This window comes from Grampus griseus, assembly GCF_964374135.1.
Source record: "Grampus griseus genome assembly, chromosome: 1".
In the NCBI taxonomy this organism is placed as follows: Eukaryota; Metazoa; Chordata; class Mammalia; order Artiodactyla; family Delphinidae; genus Grampus; species Grampus griseus.
The window spans coordinates 102132113-102153418 of NC_139017.1; the positions used below are offsets into that span (position 1 = coordinate 102132113).

The 21306-nt window shown below is 37.2% G+C and overlaps 1 protein-coding gene across 2 annotated transcripts in view; it reads left to right on the plus strand.

Annotated features, from left to right (window-relative positions):
* EVI5 (ecotropic viral integration site 5) overlaps positions 1-21306 on the plus strand; it is a gene marked incomplete at its 5' end in the record, with an annotated part of 150078 nt that overhangs the window by 27270 nt on the left and 101502 nt on the right. For both annotated transcript variants that reach the window (XM_082661816.1, XM_082661817.1), the window contains 4 exons: positions 112-255; positions 1229-1318; positions 1424-1521; positions 16102-16162. In XM_082661816.1, coding sequence (XP_082517942.1) covers positions 112-255; positions 1229-1318; positions 1424-1521; positions 16102-16162 — 393 coding nt within the window. The remainder of the gene's footprint in view (positions 1-111; positions 256-1228; positions 1319-1423; positions 1522-16101; positions 16163-21306) is intronic.

A 21306-nucleotide genomic window follows, 5' to 3' on the forward strand; every position in this document is an offset into this window, starting at 1 on the left:
AAATTTTATGTTTGTGTTTGCTATCAGCTACTTTAGTATGTATACAATGGTCTGGCTTAAAATACTCAGTTTTACCATGTTTTAACTAAGAAATTCTTTTCATCTCTTTAGGAGCATCTTCCAGAGCTCTTTGTGCATTTTCAGTCTCAGAGTTTTCATACCTCAATGTATGCATCATCTTGGTTTCTGACTATCTTCCTTACGACTTTTCCACTACCAATTGCAACAAGGATATTTGATATCTTTATGTCTGAGGTGAGTTAATGCGCAGACTGAGCAAAGGAATCATTGGGTTAATGAGAGCTGGGCAATGAGGCCAATGATAAAGGAGACCCATGTGTTCCATGCTAAACTGCTTACCTGGATAATCTCATCTAATCCTTTAACAACCCTATCAGTACTATTCATCTCCCCATTTGATAGACGACAGATGAGAGATTAGGAAGCCAATATTTGGAGAAAGATTAAGTAGCTCGTCTATGGACACATAAGTGGTATAGTAACCAGGATTCAGATGTAGGCATTCAAAATCTGGAGCCTACACTCTTAATCAGACCTCTGTTTCACCTCCTTTTTGATTTAGTGAGAATTAGTGAGGGGTAAAATCTACCTTACAGTCAATATTGTTGCAATGCATCTGTTACCCAAAGAGGAAGAAGTAATGAGTATAATTGTTTCTCCTATCCCATGAACACCTTGCAGGCAGTCCTTCTAATTGTCAGTGATATGTAGTAGTGATCCTTTGTCTTGTATATTTTGAGTGAGAAGGTAGGAAGGTAAGGATAGGTGATCAGTGATGGAGAGCACCTAAGAATATTATAAATTGTTATTAATTACATCTTGGGAAGATCAGTTTGTATAATGTAGCTAAGTTAGGTTAGTCTGGAGCCAGCAAGCTGTGATTCATATACTAATCTCTTCTGGTTTGTATGCCAAATCTGTCCTTCCACTTATTTCTGTAAATAAAGTTTCTTGGAACATAGCCGTGACCATTTGTTGATGTGATGTCTGTGTCTGCTTTTGAGCTGCAATGGCAGGGTTGATTATTTGTGACAGCAGCCATAGGTAGGGCTCATAAAGCCTAAAACATTTGTTCTCCAACTCTTTGCAGAAAATGTGTGCGCACCTCTGTTTAGATACCTAAATGTTTACCTTAGTATTCTTTTGAATGATTAGTTTTTGTTTTGAAAGAATAAGACAAATTTGACTTTATAATTTGATTCCTCAGGGTTTAGAAATAGTGTTTCGGGTAGGATTAGCGCTTCTTCAAATGAATCAGGCAGAACTGATGCAACTCGACATGGAAGGGATGTTACAGGTAAGCCAGGCCATGATTTCTTGAATGTCTCTAGATTTTACTATTAATTAATTGATAATAAACGGTACTAAGTCATTCTTATGTTTTTCTTCTATTGTATTTTAGCACTTTCAGAAGGTCATTCCACATCAGTTTGATGGTGGTCCAGACAAATTAATCCAGGCAGCTTACCAAGTCAAGTATAACTCAAAAAAAATGAAAAAGTAAGTATTTTATATTTTGTTTTTTTAGTTATGGGGGTTTGTTGATGCATTTAGGAAATTAAATGGAAGAAGCAAAACATTCTAGTGGTGAGTGCAGATTTCCTCCTCATTTTATAGAGCTGTAATGTTTTATTTGGTGGTATTGGTTTCAATATAACCTAAATTTAATATTGGAATTTCATAGTGCTCTAGTGGTGCATGGGATTATTGTGTATTACTTTTAAAACTCCCCTTCCCATTCCACATTGATTAGAATTAGGAACCTGGTAAGTGTATATATGTGAGTGTGCTGTTATTTTAGAAACCGCTTTTATGGTGTGGTCTAAGTCACTGACATTCTTTTCCTCTTAGTTGATCCCAGTTTATCACTTAAGTTCAAGATTAGCATAACCAGCAAGATAGGCATGAAGTATGCATTAAGTTAGAATTTTGTTTACTGTGTATTACTTTCTAGTGAAACTTTTCTTTGAATATATTTCATAAAAGTTCAAGATATGCAGTGTTGGCCTGTAAAGGTTAATTTTTGAAATATGATAAAGGTGTTAATTAAGAACAACAGCTCTTACTCTTCTAGGTTCCAGTAATTAAATAAATCTTAGCCTGAGGTCATTGTTAGCATTCCTGACACTTGTTCTCAGTATCTCTGCTGCTGCAAGGTGAAATTACATTAACATGTACAACTATTCCCATGGAGATTCCTACTCCAGAAAGTATATTAGAATATGAGTAAGAATTATGTTATTAAAATTAGTTGGCTCTAATATGAAAAAAGACAATTTATCATATTCAAATATTATTGTTAATAAATTACCTCTGAAATTTCTAATAATCAATCACATCACACCATCATTTTGAGACATTACTGACTGAAAAGCTGTTCTGTTCTATAATTGATAAAATCTTAGGCACCATCTCAATTTCTGCCTGTTGACCTTAATTTAAAAATACTTTATTGGGACTTCCCTGGTGGCACAGTGGTTAAGAATCCATCTGCCAATGCCGGGGACACAGGTTCGATCCCTGGTCTGGGAAGATCCCACATGCCATGGGGAGCAACTAAGCCTGTGCGCCACAACTACTGATCCTGTGCTCTAGAGCCCACAAGCCACAACTACTGAGCCCGTGTGCCACAACTACTGAAGCCTGCATGCCTAGAGCCTGTGCTCCGCAACAAGAGAAGCCAACGCAATGGAAAGCCCACGCACTGCCACGAAGAGTAGCCCCTGCTCGCCGCAGCTAGAGAAAGCCCATGTGCAGCAAAGAAGACCCAGTGCAGCCAAAAATAAATCAATAAATGAATAAATAAATTTATTAGAAAAAAACTTTATTGCTAAAAATTGCTAATCATCATTTGAGCCTTCATCAAGTTGTAATCTTTTTTACAATAGTAACATCAAAGATCACTGATTATAGATCACCGTAACAAATATGCTTCTGTTTTCTTTCCCTTCCTTTTTTTTTTATTTTGTTGGTACTTCCCTTCCTTTTCTGTTGCAGTATCTACTTCTTACTGCATTGACTACTTCTTAGTGGTTAGTAGTCTGTTTATGCATATTCTGGAGAATAATACTTTATCAGTATTAAAAGATGAGTGTCATCCATTTCTACTAAGTATCACTCTCAGAATGTAATGAACTTACACTTGGACCTGGCTCTGAAGAAGGTTCAAATTTCCTGTGGGTAGGATGGTGGCAGAACAGAATTAAATAGCCTATTACAGTCTGGTAGATGTCAATATAACATGTTATTAATATAACATGTAAGAGATGCCTAAACTATGTGTCTTTAAACTGCATACACAGTCTAGTCTGTTGGGGCCCAGGAAAATGTTCAGAGCATGGTAACTAGATTTTCATTCTTTCCTAACTTTTATCTGCCCTGATAATATTCCTATGGTAGAGGTACTTTTACTGAGTTCAAGCTTGTAGTACTCGCCACACGACAGGCCAATAAATCGAGAGACATGGTGTTGGGGCAAGGAATAGTGACTTTATTTGCAAAGCCGGAAGACCAGGAAGATGGTGGACTGGTGTCCCAGTGAACCATTTTACCCGAGTTAGGATTTAGGTCTCTTTAATACTAAAAGGGCAGAGTGTGTAGCTGGTTGTTGCAGACTTCTTGGTGCCAGAATCCTTTGTTCTTCCAGCTGTCCACCTGAGTCTAGCCACAATGCTCCTATCAACCCTCAACAAAACAAATGTTCTGTTCTGCAACTTTTTATCTCTGTATGAATGGAAAAGTGTTATATTGATACTTTTAAAGATCAAGCCTGGGAGGCAGAGCCTTGAGAATGGGCTCTCATGTATATTTTAGGCTATAGGCGACAACCTTTTACAAAGGTGCAGAGCCAGCATAACTAAAAACAGAGCTCAAAGGTTAGAGCTAAAGGAATAGATCCAACATGGAGTCAGGTTTGTTCTTCTTTGTTACAGTATCTTTGTTCTCCTTTCTAGCTCCCCTTTTACAATCTGCCTTCTACCACTTTATAAAAGTAAGGCAAACCTGTCACTCCAATTCTTACTGTGGTACATTACTTTGGGATATAAAAATCTCTGGAGTACCAAACGAAAGGGACAATTTCAGAATGCCTTGCTACAGGAGTGTGCCCTTAGAGAACAAAGCAAGAAAAATCAAATGGGGCAGCTTCTTATTTCATCCAGCTGACAAATGCTTGGCAAGGCTGCCTTATCTTGCTTATAGTTAGAATTGAAAAATAGAATGGTGGTTATGGGGTTATGTATTCATATATACTTATTTGAGTTGAAAAAGAACATGAACTTTGGTGATAGAGAAAGTAAATGTAATTTGACTCATTGGTTTAGTAACAGTGACTGCCTTTGCTGCTTAGGTTATAGAGTAGACATCCATAAATCGAATAAGTCTCATTTAAAGTTTTAGTGAAAAAATTTAAGCGTATATAAATCACATCCTTTGCAACTATATGCACTTAGGTAACAAAAATTTTTTAGACTTCTTTGAAGTATATAAGGGGCAACATTCTTTTAGCAGGTACATGAGAAAAAAAAGTTGAAGACCACTGACATGGCTGGATAGGAGGATGGCAGAAGATGAAGATTCAGGTTGTTTTCTTTTTTTTTTTTAACAGAAGATGTTGGGGGTAGGTGTTTATTAATTAATTAATTAATTTTTGCTGTGTTGGGTCTTCGTTTCTGTGCGAGGGCTTTCTCTAGTTGTGGGAAGGGGGGGCCACTCTTCATTGCGGTGCACGGGCCTCTCACTATCGCGGCCTTGCTTGTTGCGGAGCACAGGCTCCAGACGCGCAGGCTCAGTAGTTGTGGCTCATGGGCCCAGTTGCTCCGCGGCATGTGGGATCCTCCCAGACCAGGGCTCGAACCCGTGTCCCCTGCATTAGCAGGCAGATTCTCAACCACTGCACCACCAGGGAAGCCCTCAGGTTGTTTTCTGAAGGAGAGGGCACCAGAGTATAGTTTTAAAAAACTTATGTTTCCAGTTGCTGGGGTTAAATGATGACTACAGAGAGGGAGTTCCTCCTTTGTGGAACTTACAGAAGTGCAGAAGACTGACTTTGAGATATAAAAACCTCTGGAGTTCCAAACAAAAGGTACAATTTCAGAATGACTTGCCCCAGAAGGAGTGTACCCTGAGAGAGCAAAGCAAGAAAAATCAAATGGAGCAGCTTCTGAACAAATATACAGTATCATGTCCATCAGTGTCAGTGCCATGAAGGAAAAGTAAAGGAGGATGAAGGACATGGAAGTGATGGGGTGCTTTTTTTAGATAGAGAACTCAGGATAGGGCACACAGACTGATAAAGCACCATTTGAGCAGACAGCTGAAGGAAGTGAGAGAGGGAGCCATGTGATTATCTGAGCAAGTATATTTCATGCTGAGAGAGCAGTAAATGTAATGAATGAAATAAGAATGCTTGATGTATTTAAGAACAGTAAAAAGCCAGTGTGACTGTACTGTAGGCAAATGGGAGTGTAATAGGCAGTGATGTTTGAAACGTGGTGGGAACCTAGGGGTATTTAAAGCTGTGCTGTCCTGTATGGTAGCCACTACCTGTATGTGGCTATTTAAATAGAATTAAAGATTCATTAAATCAGTTGTATTAGCCATGTTTCAACTGCTCACTAATCACTCACATGTGGTTTAGAGGTTTCTTTAAGATATGAATGTTGCAAGCAAGCAGTCTTAGCCTTTGGCTTCTTTTGTTGTAATTTTTTATTTTGGTATACTTTTAAACTTTTCAAAAAAGTTACAAATATACTACAAGGAACTCCCTTATGCCACTTATCCAAATTCACCAATTGTTTACATTTTGCCCCATTTGTTTTATTTCCCCCCCCCACATGCATATATATAAATAAAATAATATGTGTGTGTGTGTGTAAGTAAAATCCATACCCATTATTTTTGGGAGGACACATTTTAGAGTAAGTTGAGATATTGTGCCCTTTTTCCTTAAATACTTGAATATGTACTTCCTAAGAACAGAGCTTTTTTTTTTTTTTTTTAAACCGAAGTCAGCAGTTAATCAAAATCAGGAAATTATCATAGATACAATAGTATTCTAATCCATAAAAGAAGTTCAAATTTTATCATTTGTCCCAATAATATTCCTTACAACAATCTCCTCCTCCCATCCCCAACTTCTACCCACTCCCCACCCTTAATCCCTTACCCCCTGGGTCCTGTATCCACTCCAGACCCTACAGGATCATGTATTGCAATTTGTTTATTTATTTATTTATTTAAAGATTTAATTTTATTTATTTTTGGCTGTGTTGGGTCTTCACTGCTGCATGCGGGCTTTCTCTAGTTGCAGCAAGTGGGGGCTACTCTTCGTTGTGGTGCGCAGACTTCTTGTGGTGGCTTCTCGTGTTGTGGAGCACGGGCTCTAGGCTTGCTGGCTTCAGTAGTTGCAGCACGCTGGCTCAGTAGTTGTGGTGCATGGGCTTAGTTGCTCCACGGCATGTGGGATCTTCCCAGACCAGGGCTTGAACCCATGTCCCCTGCATTGGCAGGTGGATTCTTAACCACTGTGCCACCAGGAAAGTCCCGTGTATTGCATTAGGTCTTCCATGTTTGTATTGTAAATAGTGTCATTTCAGTCTCCTTTAATCTGAAATGCTCTCTCAATGCTTTGTGTTTCTCGACCTTGATATATTTGAAGAGTACAGGCTAGTTATTTTGTAGAAGATCCCACAATGTCGGTTTATCTAACATTTCCTCATTATTAGATTCAGGTTGCGCATTTTTGGCAGGTATACCAATAATATTGTATCTTCTCATCAGTCTTGGCTTGTCTCAATATTGATGATGTTACCTTTTTTAAAAAACAATTATTTATTTATTTTTAAATTTTTATTGAAATATAGTTGATTTACAATGTTGTGTTAGTTTCAGGTGTACAGCAAAGTGATTCAGATATATATATATATATATATACACACACACATATATATGTATATATATATTCTTTTTTTACATTCTCTTCCATTATAGGTTATTACAAGATATTGAGTATAGTTCCCTGTGCTATACAGTAGGTCCATGTTGGTTATCTATTTTATGTATAGTAATGTGTATATTTTAATCCCAAACTCCTAATTTATCCTCCCCGCTTTGGTAACCATAAGTTTGTTTTCTATGTCTGTGAGTCTATTTCTGTTTTATAAATAAGTTCATTTGTATCATTTTTTTATATTGCACATATAAGCAATATCATATGCTATTTGCCTTTCTCTGGCTTACTTCAATTCACTTAGTATGATAATCTTTAGGTCCATCCATGTTGCTGCAAATGGCATTATTCCATTCTTTTTTAAGGCTGAGTAATAGTCCATAGTGTGTATATACTACATCTTCTTTATCCATTTAGCTGTTAATGGACACTTAGGTTTCTTCCATGTCTTGTATTGTAAATAGTGCTGCTATGAACATTGGGGTGCATGTATCTTTTCAGCTTATGTTTTTCTCCAGATATATGCCCAGGAGTGGGATTGCAGGATCATATGGTAGCTCTACTTTTACTTTTTTAAGGAAGATGGTGTTAGCTTTGATCTCTTGGTTAATAAGGTGATGTCTGCCAGATTTTACTACTATAAAGTTATTATTTTGTCTTTTATGAGTAAGTAATTTGTGTCAAGTTACTTTGAGGTTATATAATATCCTGTTCCTTACCAAACTTTCCCTCCCCATATTTGGCTCTGTTTATGATTGTCTCACTCCCTCATTCCTTCCTTATTAATTGGCATTCTAGTATAAGGAAGAGGTTTCCCTTCTTTCTCTTTTTATCTCTTTGCTTGCTTGCTTGCTTATTTAGTTATATCTGTGTGAATCCACTGAGTCTTATTATTATTATTTTTTAAATTAAGAACTACTAGGTGGTTTTCAGACTGGTTTTTGAGAAGCCCTGATTTTTTTAAATTAATTAATTTATTTGTTTGTTTTTATTTTTTGGCTGTGTTGGGTCTTTGTTGCTGCGCATGGGCTTTCTCTAGTTGAGGGAAATGGGGGCTACTCTTCGTTGTGGTGCGCAGGCTTCTCATTGTGGTGGCTTCTCTTGTTGTGGAGCACGGGCTCTAGGTGCACGGGCTTCAGTAGTTGTCGCACGTTGGCTCAGTAGTTGTGGCTCATGGGCTCTAGAGCGCGGGCTCAGTAGTTGTGGCGCATGGGCTTAGTTGCTCCACAGCATGTGGGATCTTCCCGGACCAGGGCTCAAACCCGTGTCCCCTGCATTGACAGGCCGATTCTTAACCACTGTGCCACCAGGGAAGTCCCCCAAAAATACCACTCTGGTAATAGTGTTTAGAAAAGATTGAGTTAAGAAACTGGCAAGTAGCAAGAACAATTAAAAGATTCCTCTAGTAATTTATAAGCCATAACAAAGGCCTAAAAATACTACCAGTGAAGGGAGAGGGAGGTAGCTTTGCAGCTACTTGGAAGTAGGTTTGCAGAAACCTGATCATACCTCAGCCAGGTGATCAAGGTCAACATCAACAGTGGTATCCTGTTGATAGTTTATACCTTTGATGAAAATGGGACTTACCTCTGTGGTCTTCCTCCCCCAAAACCCATATTACCAATATAATCATGAGCAAAGCATGAGACAAATCCCAGTTGAGGGACATTCTACAGAACACCTGATGACCAGTACTCCTCAAACTGTCAGGGTCATCAAAAACTTGGAAAGTCTGAGAGACTGTCCTAACCATGGGACTTTAAGAAGACGTGACAGCTAAATGTAGTGTGGTATCCTGGATGGGATCCTAGAGTAGAAAAAGGACATGAGCCAAAAATTTCAGAAACCTGAATAAAGTATGGACTTTAGTTGTTAATAATATATTAATATTGGTTCATTAATTGTCATAAATGTACTATACTAATGTAAGGTTTAAACCTAGGAGAAACTGGGGATGGGGTTTATAGAAACTCTATACTCTTCTAATTATTTTGTAAATCTAAAACAGTTCTAAAAAATAAAGTTTGTTTAAAAAAATTATCAATGCAGATGAAAAAGTAATATTGAATTTTAGAGCAGTGTTAAGGTGGTTGAATTGAACATGCTTGGTGACTGAATTGGGAATCAAGGATTAAATGATAACTCATAGTGTTTTGTTTTAGGTTTGTGAATGAGTAATGATGACATTTATCACAATACATTACAAAATATCTGCTTCACAGTAGTCATTTGTGAAGGCTATAAAGTTATTTCAACAGTGCAGCCATTGCTCAAAATGTTTCGCACTTTTTTAGAATCAAAAATTTTTTGGATATCCTGTATTCTTTTAGACATACCAAAGTAAGAGACATAGCAGTGTAGCAGTTAAGGGTGTGACCTTACGCAAGTTTCTCCTTCTTTCTAAGCCTCAAAATTGGCATATTACATAGTCACTGTGGACAGAAGATTGTGAAAAGATGGCAGAGTAGGAAGCACCAGGAATCTGTCTGCCACCTAGACAGTAGTTGCACTGGCAGAATCTGTCTGATGTTAACTGTTTTGGAACTCTGAAGTCTATTGAAGACTTGTAACTGCTAGGGGTAGGCATGGTAAATTGCAGTTAATTTGATCAGTTCAGCTCTTAGCGCATTACCCATTCTCTACCCCTTAGCCACTGACAGGCAGCTGTGCTTGTATTCCTGGAACAGCCTGCATGCAGCTTATGGGAGTCAGGGTGGGCAAAAAAGACCATGTCCTCCACATATTAGGGATCTGTGCTCTGATTCCTGATCACTGTTTTTGATCGGACAGGTGCAAAGAAGTTGTTGTTGCACATCTCCCCATTGATGTCGCACCTCTCTCCACTGTTGTTGCACCTCTTCCTCTGGCTGAAGAGACTGCCCAGAGATTTAAAGGCTCGTGCCCTTTTCTCCCCTTCAATTTTTTCTTTTTCCGCTTTTGGGAGCCAGACACAAAAGACTAGGACGTTCAAAAACAACTGCATATATGGAGAAAATTAAAACGTGACTGTGTATGCCCAAGGGAGAGGCTCAGAAAAGACCTGTGGATACCGTAAGTTTACAGCTCAGGTTGGTCATCAACAGAGAGACAGCCTATAACAATCAAAAAGACAAAAACAATAACAAAAAAACCCCCAGCAAATCCTGGGGAGGGGGAGAATCTGATTTTCAGAGTTACCACATTACTAGATTCAAATGTCTAGTTTTCAACAACAAAAAAATCAAGGCATGTGAAGAAACAGGAAAATATGACCCATTCAAAGGAAAAAAATAAACTGTATCTGAAGGAAACTTCATGGCATATTTGGTAGATAGAAACTTTAAAAGATGCTCAAAGAAATAAAGGAAGCTGTGGGAAAAGTAAAGAAGATGTATGAACAAAATGGAAATATCAGTAAAGGGATAGAAAGTCTAAAAAGAAACCAGAAAGAAATTCTGGATCTGAAAAGTACAATAACTGAAATGAAAAGTTCACTAGAGTGATTGAAAGGCAGATTTGAGCAGGTAGAAGAATAAGTGAACCTGAAGATAGGATACTGGAAATAACTGAGTTCGAGGAATAGCAACAACAAAAAAGACCTAAGAAAAGTGAACAGAGCCTAAGGGATCTGTGGGATACCATCAAGTGGACCAACATACATATTGTGGGAATCTGAGAAGGTGGGGTGGCGGGATAGAATGTTTGAAGAAATAATGGCTGAAAACTTAACACATTTGTTGAAAGACATGAATATAAACATTTAAGAAGCTCATTAACTCCAAGTGATGTAAGAAAGACCCCACACCAAGACACATTATAATCAGACTTGCAAAAGGCAAAGAGAGAGCAAATCTTGAAGGCAGCAAAAGAGAAGTCAATCATTATGTACAAGGGATTCTCAATAAGATTATAAACATACTTCTCATCAGACACTTTGGAGGCCAGAAGACAAGTGGGCCTTTATATCCAAAGTGCTAAAAGGAAAAACAGTCAGGAATCCTGTATCTGGCAAAACTGTCTTTCAAAAGTGAGGGGAAAATCGAGACATTCCCAGGTAAATGAAGGCTAAGCTCGTTATCACTAGATCTGCCCTTCAGGAAATACTCATTCCTGCAGGGTGAAATGAAAGGACACTCACGAAACAGTAACTCAAAGTCATCTCACAAAATGAACTTCTTAATTAAGGCAAACACATGGGCAATTATGAAAGCTATTATTATCATAACAGTGGATTGTAACTCCACTTTTTGTTTTCTACATGATTTAATAAATTAATACATTTTAAAAAAAGCAATTATTAGTCTAAAAGTTACTAGTATTGTAATTTTTGTTTGTAGCTCCAAATCTTGTTTTCTACATTATTTAGGAGACTAATAGATTTAAAAGAATCATTAGTTTGTGTTTTGGGGCACACAATGTATAAATACATGTTTTTGTGACCAGTAACCAAAAGGGGTGGGAAAGAAGCTATAAAAGAGCAGAGTTCTTGTATATTATTGAAGTTAAGCTGCTATAAATTCAAATTAGAGTATTATAACTTTAGAATGTTAATATCTCCATGGAACCACAAAGAAAATAACAATGGAATATACACAATAGGAAATTAGAAAGGAATTTAAGCATTTCACTACAAAAAAACCAACTAAACACTAAAGACAACAATAATGCAGGAAATGAGGGACAAAAAAAGCTACAAGGCATATAGCAAACAAACAGCAAAATGACAGTAAGTCCTTCCTTATCAGTACTTACTTTAAAAGTAAATGAATTAATGGGCTTCCCTGGTGGCGCAGTGGTTGAGAGTCCGCCTGCCGATGCAGGGGACACGGGTTCGTGCCCTGGTCTGGGAAGATCCCACATGCTGCGGAGCGGCTGGGCCCATGAGCCATGGCCGCTGAGCCTGCGCGTCCAGAGCCTGTGCTCCTCAACGGGAGAGGCCACAGCAGTGAGAGGCCCGCGTACTGCAAAAAAAAAAAAAAAAAAAGTAAATGAATTAAACTCTCCAAAAGACATAGATTGGCAGAATGGGGAAAAACCACATGATCCAACTACATGTTATCTACAGGTGACTCATTTTAGATACAAAGATGCAAATAGATTGAAAGCAAAAGGTTGGGAAAAGATATTCCATGCAAATAGTAAACAAAAGAGAGCAGAGGTAGCTATAGTAATATCAGACAAAACAGACTTTAAATTTTAAAAGTTTCCAAGAGACAAAGACAGGTAATATATATTAATGAAAGGTTCAATATAGCAATAGGTGTTACAATTATAAATATTTATACACCAATGACAGACTATCAAAATATATGAAGCAAAAATGGACAGATGAAGTGAGAAATGGACAGTTCTACAGTAGTAGTTGGAGACTTCAATATCCCACTCTCAGTAATGGATAGAACAACCAGAGAATATAAGTAAGGAAATAGAGGACTCAACACAATAAACCAACTATATCTAATAGAGATACACAGAACACTTTACCTAATAACAACAACACTATTAAGTCTCAGTAGATTTTAAGAGATGTACAAAATGTCTTCTCCAGCTATAACAAGTTGAAGTTAGATATCAATAACAGAAATAAAACCGGAAACAGCAATTTTTTGGAAATTAAACAACACACTCTTAAACAACCAGTGGATCAGTGAAAAAGTTTTATTTTTCAGTAGCATCAAAATAAATACTTAGGAATTAACCAAGGAGGCAAAAGACTTGTACAATGAAAACATCAAAACATTACTGCAAGAAATTAAATATATAAACAAATGGAAACACATCCCATATTCAAGGATTGGAAGACTTAATCTTGTTAAGATGTCAGTACTACCCCAAATGATCTACAGATTCAGTGCAGTCCTTATCAAAATACTGATGACATTTTTTTTTGCAGATAGAAAACCCCATTCTAAAATTCATATGGAACCTTAAAGGACCCCAGATAGCCAAAATAATCTTGAACAAGAACAACAAAGCTGGAGGACTCACACATCCTGATTTCTAAACTTACTGCAAAGCTACAGTAATCAAAACAGGTTGGCACTGTAATAAAGACAGAAATAAGCCCTTACATACATGATCAAATGATTTTTGTCAAGGATGCTGAGACCATTCAATATGGAAAGGACTGTCTTTCAACAAATGGTGCAGAGAAAACCGGATATCCACATGTGAAAATATGAAGTTGGACCCTCACCTAACACCATATGCAAAATTTAAGTCAAAATGGATCAAAGATCTAAGGACTAAAACTAAAACTCTTAGATGAAAACATAGGGCAAAAGCTTCATGACATTGGATTTGGCAATGATATCTTGCATATGACACCAACGGCACAGACAACAAAAGAAAAAATAGACAAACTAAAGTTCATGAAAAATTTAAAATTTGGTTATTAAGAGGTAAAAACTTTCAGTTACAAAATGAGTCCTCAGTGTGAAATGTACAGTGTGGAGAGTATGGTCAGTAGTTATGTAATAGCTTTGTTAGGTGATCCTTTTGAAGTGTATAGAAATGTCAAATCACTATGTTGTGTACCAGGAACTAACATAGTGTTGTAGGTCAGTTATATTTCAGAAACAAATAAGCTCATAGAAAAAGAGATCAGATTTGTTGTTACTAGAGGTGGGGGCCAAGAGAGGGGGAATTGATAAAGGCAGTCAAAAGGCACAAACTTCCAGTTTTTAGATAAGTAAGTACTGGGGATGTAATGTATAACATGATAAAGATAGGTAACACTGCTGTACATTATATATGAAAGTTGTTAAGAGAGTAAATTCTGAGTTCTCATCACAAGGAAAAAAAATTTTTTTTCTATTTTAAGCCCTAGAGCAGAACAACTTCAATTTAAAAATGTAACAGGTTGGGGCTTCCCTGGTGGCGCAGTGGTTAAGAATCCGCCTGCCAATGCAGGGGACAAGGGTTCAAGCCCTGGTCTGGGAAGTTCCCACATGTCACAGAGCAACAAAGCCCATGCGACACAACTACTGACCCTGCACTCTAGAGCCTACGAGCCACAACTACAGAAGCCCACGTGCCTAGAGCCTGTGCTCCGCAACAAGAAAAGCCAACACAATGAGAAGCCTGTGCACTGCAACGAAGAGTAGCCCCCGCTTGCCGTAACTAGAGAAAGCATGCAGGCAGCAAGGAAGACCCAATGCAGCCAAAAATAAAGTAAATAAATAAATGATTTTTTAAATCTATATGCGGTAATGGATGTTCACTAAACTTATTGTAGTAGTAATTCATGATGTATATAAGTCAAATTATTATGCTGTACACCTTAAACTTATACGATGCTGTATGTCAGTTATATCTCAATAAAACTGGAAGAAAAAATAAAAAATTCAGAAAAGTTCTATCCATTAGAGGCTCATAAAATTTAAAAATAAAATATTACTGTACTTTGAGAAAATTTTTGTGTATTCTAAGACATTGAACAGAAAAAGGCAACCCGCAGAATGGGAGAAAATGTTTGCAAATCACATATCTGATAAAAGATTAATATCTAGAATATATAGCGAACTCTTAAAACTCAGCAGCCAAAAACAAAACAACTGGATTAAAAAATGGACAATGAATTTGAATAGACATTTCTCCAAAGATGTAAATGGTCAGTTAGCACATAAAGAGACGCTCAATGTATGGTATAATATGGGTGAACTATGGGGACATTATGCTAAGTGAAATAAGCCAGTCACAATAGGACAAATACTGTATGATTCCACTTATATGAGATACTTAGTGTTGTCAGACTCACATAGACAGAATGTAAAATGGTTGTAGCCAGGGCCTGGTGAGAGGGGGAAATGGAGTGTTATTGTTTCATAGGTACAGAGTTTCAGTTTTATAAGATGAAAAAAGCTGTGGACGTGATGGTGGTGATGGCTGCACAACATTATAAATGTATTTAATACCACTGACTTGTACATTTAAAAATAGTTAAGATGGTAAAGTTTGTTATGTGTATTTTACCACAATAAAAAAAATGTTCTGTGAGATAAATGAAATTATACACAGTACATAATAGATTCTTGTCCTTTGAGGGAGAACTTGATTTTTAAAAGAAGCTATAAGTTATGTGGGACCTGGTTATTATTTGGAGGGTTTAACTTGTTATTAACATTTTTGATTGAGAGTAAGGTATAAAAATAATTTGGTAGGACTAATTTTTGGATGGCTGATAATTTTTTAAGATAATTTTGTGTTTATAGTAGAGTTGCAAAAATAGTACCTTGCATTTGTTTGTCATTTCTTAGTCTCCTACAGTCCGTGACAGTTCTTCAGTCTTTTCTTGTTTTTTCTGACCTTGACACTTCTGATGCGAGCTGGTCAGATATTTTTTAGAATGTCCTTCAATTGGGGTTTGATGATTTCTCTTGATTAGATTGAGGATATGCATTATTGGGAAGGATACCACAGAGGTGAGGTGCCGCCTTTCTCAGTACTTTTTATTTAACAGGGGGTGTGTCATGTCGGTATGCGTTACCGGTGATGTTAACCTTCATCATTTGGCTCAGATGCTGTCTGCTAAGATCCTGTACTATAAATTTACTATTTTTTCCTTTGTAATTAGTAAATATTTGGGGAGAGATACTGTGAGACTGTGCTTAAACTTTTACCCACTAATTTTAGCATTCATTCATTTTTCTTGCCTACGGCAGTTATTTATTGTGGAATTCTAATGGTGATTTTTATATTTGCCTCATTCTTTCTACATTTATTAACTGGAATTTTTTTGTTAGGAAGAGTTGTTCCTTTTCTCCCCTTACAAATTTCTAGTCAAGTTTAGTTAAGATCCAGTTGAACTTTATCAGTGTATTTTAATTTGAGAGGGAAGGGTTTGTGCTTGTTCTGTAAGTTAAGGGCTGAATAGAATCTCTAAACTCAGTTCTCTGGTGCTTTATAGCAGTTTACTTTCTAAAGTTTACTTTTGTGTGGTTCTTATATTTGTTATTTTTGAAGTAATTTTTTTTCCCTGATAGCCTGTATAACTATTGAGATGGTTTTTCTGATTTCAAGTATCTCAAGTCATAAGTTGGGGGAACATAGCAAAATTGTATTTTGTGTTAATATATGGTTTTAAATTTTATAATTTCCGTAACTAGTTTGGAATGAAAGCATACCTTTAACTTTTTTTTTTTCTTTCTCAGGCTTGAAAAGGAATATACTACAATAAAAACTAAAGAAATGGAAGAACAAGTTGAAATTAAAGTAAGCATCTTAGGACTTTTAAAAGTACTGAACATAAATTCATTAAAGTCAGTTATTTGGCAGTAGATGTTATGTTGATATATTTGTTACCTGTTATAAATTTAACAATGATGTTTGTATTTATTTATTGATAAATTTACCATCCCACTAGATTATAGTTAAAAACAGACATTTCAAAAACTGATCTGAAGTGGTTTTTGTTCTAATGTGAAAGAAAGCAGCTTCCTTTTTCTGGATTTATTGGTGGGTCATCAGGAGAAAATACTTCTTTGGGGAAGATAATTATCATTTCATTTAAGCATGTTTTAAAAAGTTATAGAGAATATAATCTGTAACATGCTGAGACTAACAGCAGTATAGTATAAAGGAGACCTAATAGAGTAGATCATTGCATTAGAACTAATTATGGCTGCCTTAAAGATGCAGAAAGCTTTGACTAATTAAATTTTCTCATCGCTAACCAAAGATTATTTTTGAATTACTGTTCAGAGAAACAGGTAGATTTTCAATTTGAAGGACATGTAAATTCCCACGTGTACCTTAAAATTCTTGTTTGTATCCCTGTAGGCCAGAAATTGTTGAGGATCTTTGGCATTGTGTGAGCTGGGTGTTAAGGAAAATTGAATTGGCATTTATGCTGATATTTCAGGATGGAGCTAATGAGTAGAAGCATGAGTTAGTGAAGGAACTCAGTGACTGGCTGATCCAATTCCTTACCTTTTATTTTCCCCCCAGCTGCCTGAAAAAAAAAAAAAAGAAAAGAAAAAAAGAAACAAAAAAACAAATTTATTGAATGACTCCACTTTTGTATATTTGGATGTGTCTGATTCTTTACTTCAACCTGGCAAGACATTTGATGACCATCTTATTTACAATTCCCTACCTGTGTATTATTTTGCCTTGCTATAAAATAACACTTCGTTACTCACACCCCGCATGCCTTTTTACTAGGAATGGGTTCTGTTAAATTACTACTCTTTCTTACCATAATCCTGCTCAGAAGCCACCTGGGAGACAGTCTCTTCCCTCATCAAATCTGTCTCCCTTTTATACATGTTTTATTTCCGTTTCTGTCACCTACTCACTATCTGTTGGAAATAGATACTTACACATTTTCTTCAGAGAGAGAGAGAGGAGGAGAGAAGGAAAAGATCCCTGTGGATGTTTTTCCCTCTTTTTTTTTTGTTCTGTCACCCACCTGCTGCTCTACCATTTGCTTTTCTTTTAGGTTCCATGAGTAAGGGTAATATTGAATCATACTCTCCACTTCAACCTACTGAAAGTAAAAAGTGCATCATCCTGATGAGTGGGGAGAGAGTATGGGTTATTGCATACCACAAATATTTGGAACTGCAAATCAAGAATCTGAGGATGGGGAAGCCATCCTGTTCGTTTCCTCATGCTTGTAGTTGCAAAAAATAAAAAAATAAAAATAACAGTTCTATGAACAATCCTTGCTCTTGAAGAAGTTTTTTTAAATTAAGTCACATGAATGTAGGAATAGCAAAGGCCTTTTCAAAAAGATCTAGCAGACATTAGCCTATATTTGCAGTTTTTTTCAAATTTTGATTTTTGGGGAAAATTATAGTTCATATACCTCACAAAATACTTTTGAGTATGTCTTAGGCAAAAACAGATGGCACAAAGTTGTTTATAGAGAAGAATCTGGGGGGGAAAAAGTTTAAAAAGTTAGTGGAGTGCATTGGGTAAATAAATACGCTGATCTCAGAGATAGTTCCTTTTATAAAATCTTGTTTCCACATAGTTCTTTTTTTACTCTTGTACCATTTTCATTCCTTTCTTCATTCCTCCTGCCCTCTGAAGGGCAAAGCCAAAACAATTTTTGTGTAACTCTACTTTTTTAACTTCATGTTTGCATATGTCTGATTTTTAAGTTGGACCTGGCAATTCATCTCATTCCCAACCAGAAGACCACCTTATTTACAATTAATTAGCCATGTATCATGGAGCCTCTCTCTTCTTTGGGAAATGTCACTTCCTTATTCAATTCCCTTCCCCTCCCCCAAGGGCCCTTTTACAAGGGAATGAATTCTGTTAAACTAGTACTTTCTTGCCTTGGTTCTCCTCAAAAGCCTTCAGGGAGATAATCTTACGCACTTCTTTACACAAGAGTATGATCATAATTATGTGATGTTTTGATATAGAAGTAAAAATCAGCCTTTGATGCTGTGACATGTGTTTAAGGTTTGACCTTCGGGTCAGTGACCTTTACGCTAGGAATTATACCTGTCAGCTCCCTGATCAAGACAGTGACTTTCAACTATTTTCCATTCCTTCTCTGAAAGTGTTACAGGAAGATTTTGATAATAACGGTTTCATACGGTAGATCTTACATTTTACTGTGCGAAATTTTTTGTTAATAGAAACACCTTTGTCAGTATCTTCTTCCAATTCTTGATGTTCCACCTGAGGGGGAGGAGGTAAGAAATATTAAGATTCTAGCTTATATTGGGATAAACCACAGATATTTAAAAAAGGAAGAGCCTTTATCCCCTACTCTATTTAAGATAGACGTATGAATTTATGTTTAAATTTATGTTTTGGGGTATAGAGATTTAAGCCCTGTGAAGAGGAGTTAGAAATTCTGACTGGTTTTTAGTCAGAATTTGGATATTTTTTCTTATTTCAAAAATTATGGAATATTCCAGATATGCTGAAAACTAGAGCGTAATATAAAAACATCTGTGTTTTCACTGCCTAACATAAAAAAACATGACAGGGCTTCCCTGGTGGCGCGGTGGTTGGGGGTCCACCTGCCGATGCAGGGGACACGGGTTCGTGCCCCGGTCTGGGAAGATCCCACATGCTGCGGAGCGGCTGGGCCCGTGAGCCATGGCCGCTGAGCCTGCGCGTCCTGAGCCTGTGCTCTGCAACGGGAGAGGCCACAACAGTGACAGGCCCGCATACCGCAAAAAAAAAAAAAAAAAAAAAAAAATGACATATTATCTAAGTCATCCAGGAATTATATTGAACAATCAATATAAAGTACTAGTACTGACACATTTATTCAACACTTAATATACGAAGGATAATTTACGTACATTATCTCCTTTTATTCTTCCAGTAACCTTATGAAAGCGTTGTTTATCTTTCTATGAAGAAACTAAGGTTCAGAAAGCTCAAATAATAAGCTAGTGGTCATACTGACAGAAAGTGGTAGAAGTCAAGAGTTTGAACTCTGATTTGGGTTAGTCTTAGACCCATACATGTTCTTCAGTGTATACACACTACTACTTTGCAAGAGAGACTTTAATGTATTGTGATGTAGGAAGGATTTGGATGCCCATTTTTTGTGGCATTACAAACTTTTCATTAAAAAATGAATAGCTACTTAATAAAATCCAATGGGGATGTAATAGCTTAATTTATTTAAGAAGTCATTCATTTAACAGATATTTACAGTGACTGCTACATGCCCAAACACTGTTCTAGGCACTTGATATGTGTTTATGAAACAGACCAATTCCTGCCCTTGTGGAACTATATACTCTAGTATGGAAATCAGACAATAAGTAAAATGTACAGTGTTTTAGATGGTGATAAGTGTTAAACAGAGGAAAAAAATATCTTAGGGAAGGGAAAATTAAAAAAACAGTGTTCGGATTAAAAGTTTAGAGAAGTTGACCAGGTTACCTTTGAATAAAGACCTGAAGGAAGTGAGGGAGCTAGATATATAAGGAGAGCAGGGTCTGGTCAGGAGCATGCTGATGAGGAGTAGTGATGGGACAACATGAAGATGAGGGAAGTGAAAGGAGGTAAGGTGTTGCACATTGCAGATAATGTAGGGAGTTGCTGAACATGTGAAGACTTTAGCTTTTACTCTGGTGAGCCACTGGGGTTTTCAGTAGAGAAGGACAAGATCTGACTTAAGTTTTCAGTGCATCTTCTGGCTGCTGTGTTGAGAGTATATTGCAGGGGGTAAGAGCAGAAGCAGGGATATTAAGTAGAAAGCTGGTGAAGTAATGCAGGCAAGGGGTGGTGGTGGCTTGGACTGAAGTGTTAAGAAATTATTAGATTCTGAATAGGTTTTAAAGGTATAGCTGATTGTGGAGGTGTCAGAGGGACAGAAATCAAGGACTTTGGCCTGAGCAGTTAGAAGAATGCAGTTCCCAGTACCTGCAATGGGAAAGTCTACAGGAGGAATACCAAGAGCCCCAGTTTTGGTTATATTAAGTATGAGATGCCCAGGAGCTGTTCAAGTAGCTCCTCGAAATACAGTAAGTCCCCTGTGTACGAACGAGTTCTGCTCAAAGAGCGCATTTGTAAGTTCAGTTTGTTTGTAAAGTCCAACAGAGTTAGCCTAGGTACCCAACTAACACAGTTGGCTATATAGTACTGTACTGTAATAGGTTTATAATGCTTTTCACACAAATGTTACATAAAGAAACAAGCAAAAAAATAAACATTTTTAATCTTATAGTACTGTACCTTGAAAAGTACAGTAGTACAGTACCACAGCTGGCATACAGGGGCTGGCTTTGAGTGAACAGGCAAGAAGAATTACTGACTGGAGGAGGGAGAGGAGGTGGAAGATGGTAGAGCTGAAGGATTGTCAGCAATAAGAGACGGAGGGCAAGCTGCAGTTTTAAGAACGCATGTTCAAATCTTTGAAAGTTCACAACTTGAAGGTTCGTATGTAGGGGACTTTATTTAAAGTTGGAGTTAAGAGAGGACAAGCTGGAAATAAAAATTTGACAGTTATTGACATGATCATATTAAAAGCCATGAGAGTAGATGAGATTACCTGGGGAATGGATGTAGATAAAACAGAAGAGTACAAGAATTAAGCCTGAGAGTAAGCCAACATTTAAAAGTTAGGAAGACCAAGAGCCAATCAGCAAAGTAGGAGAACACCAGGGAAATATAATGTTCTAGAAGCCAAGAGAATAGAGTGTTTCAGAAAGAGAGGCATTTACTGTGTCAAATGCTAAAGAAAAGGGACTTCCCTGGTGGCACAGTGGTTAAGAATCCGCCTGCCAATGCAGGGGCTACGGGTTCAAGCCCTGGTCTGGGAAGATCCCATATGCCATGGAGCAGCTAAGCCCGTGCACCACAACTACTGAGCCTGCTCTCTAGAGCCAGTGAGCCACAACTACGGAAACCTGCGTGCCCCAACTACTGAA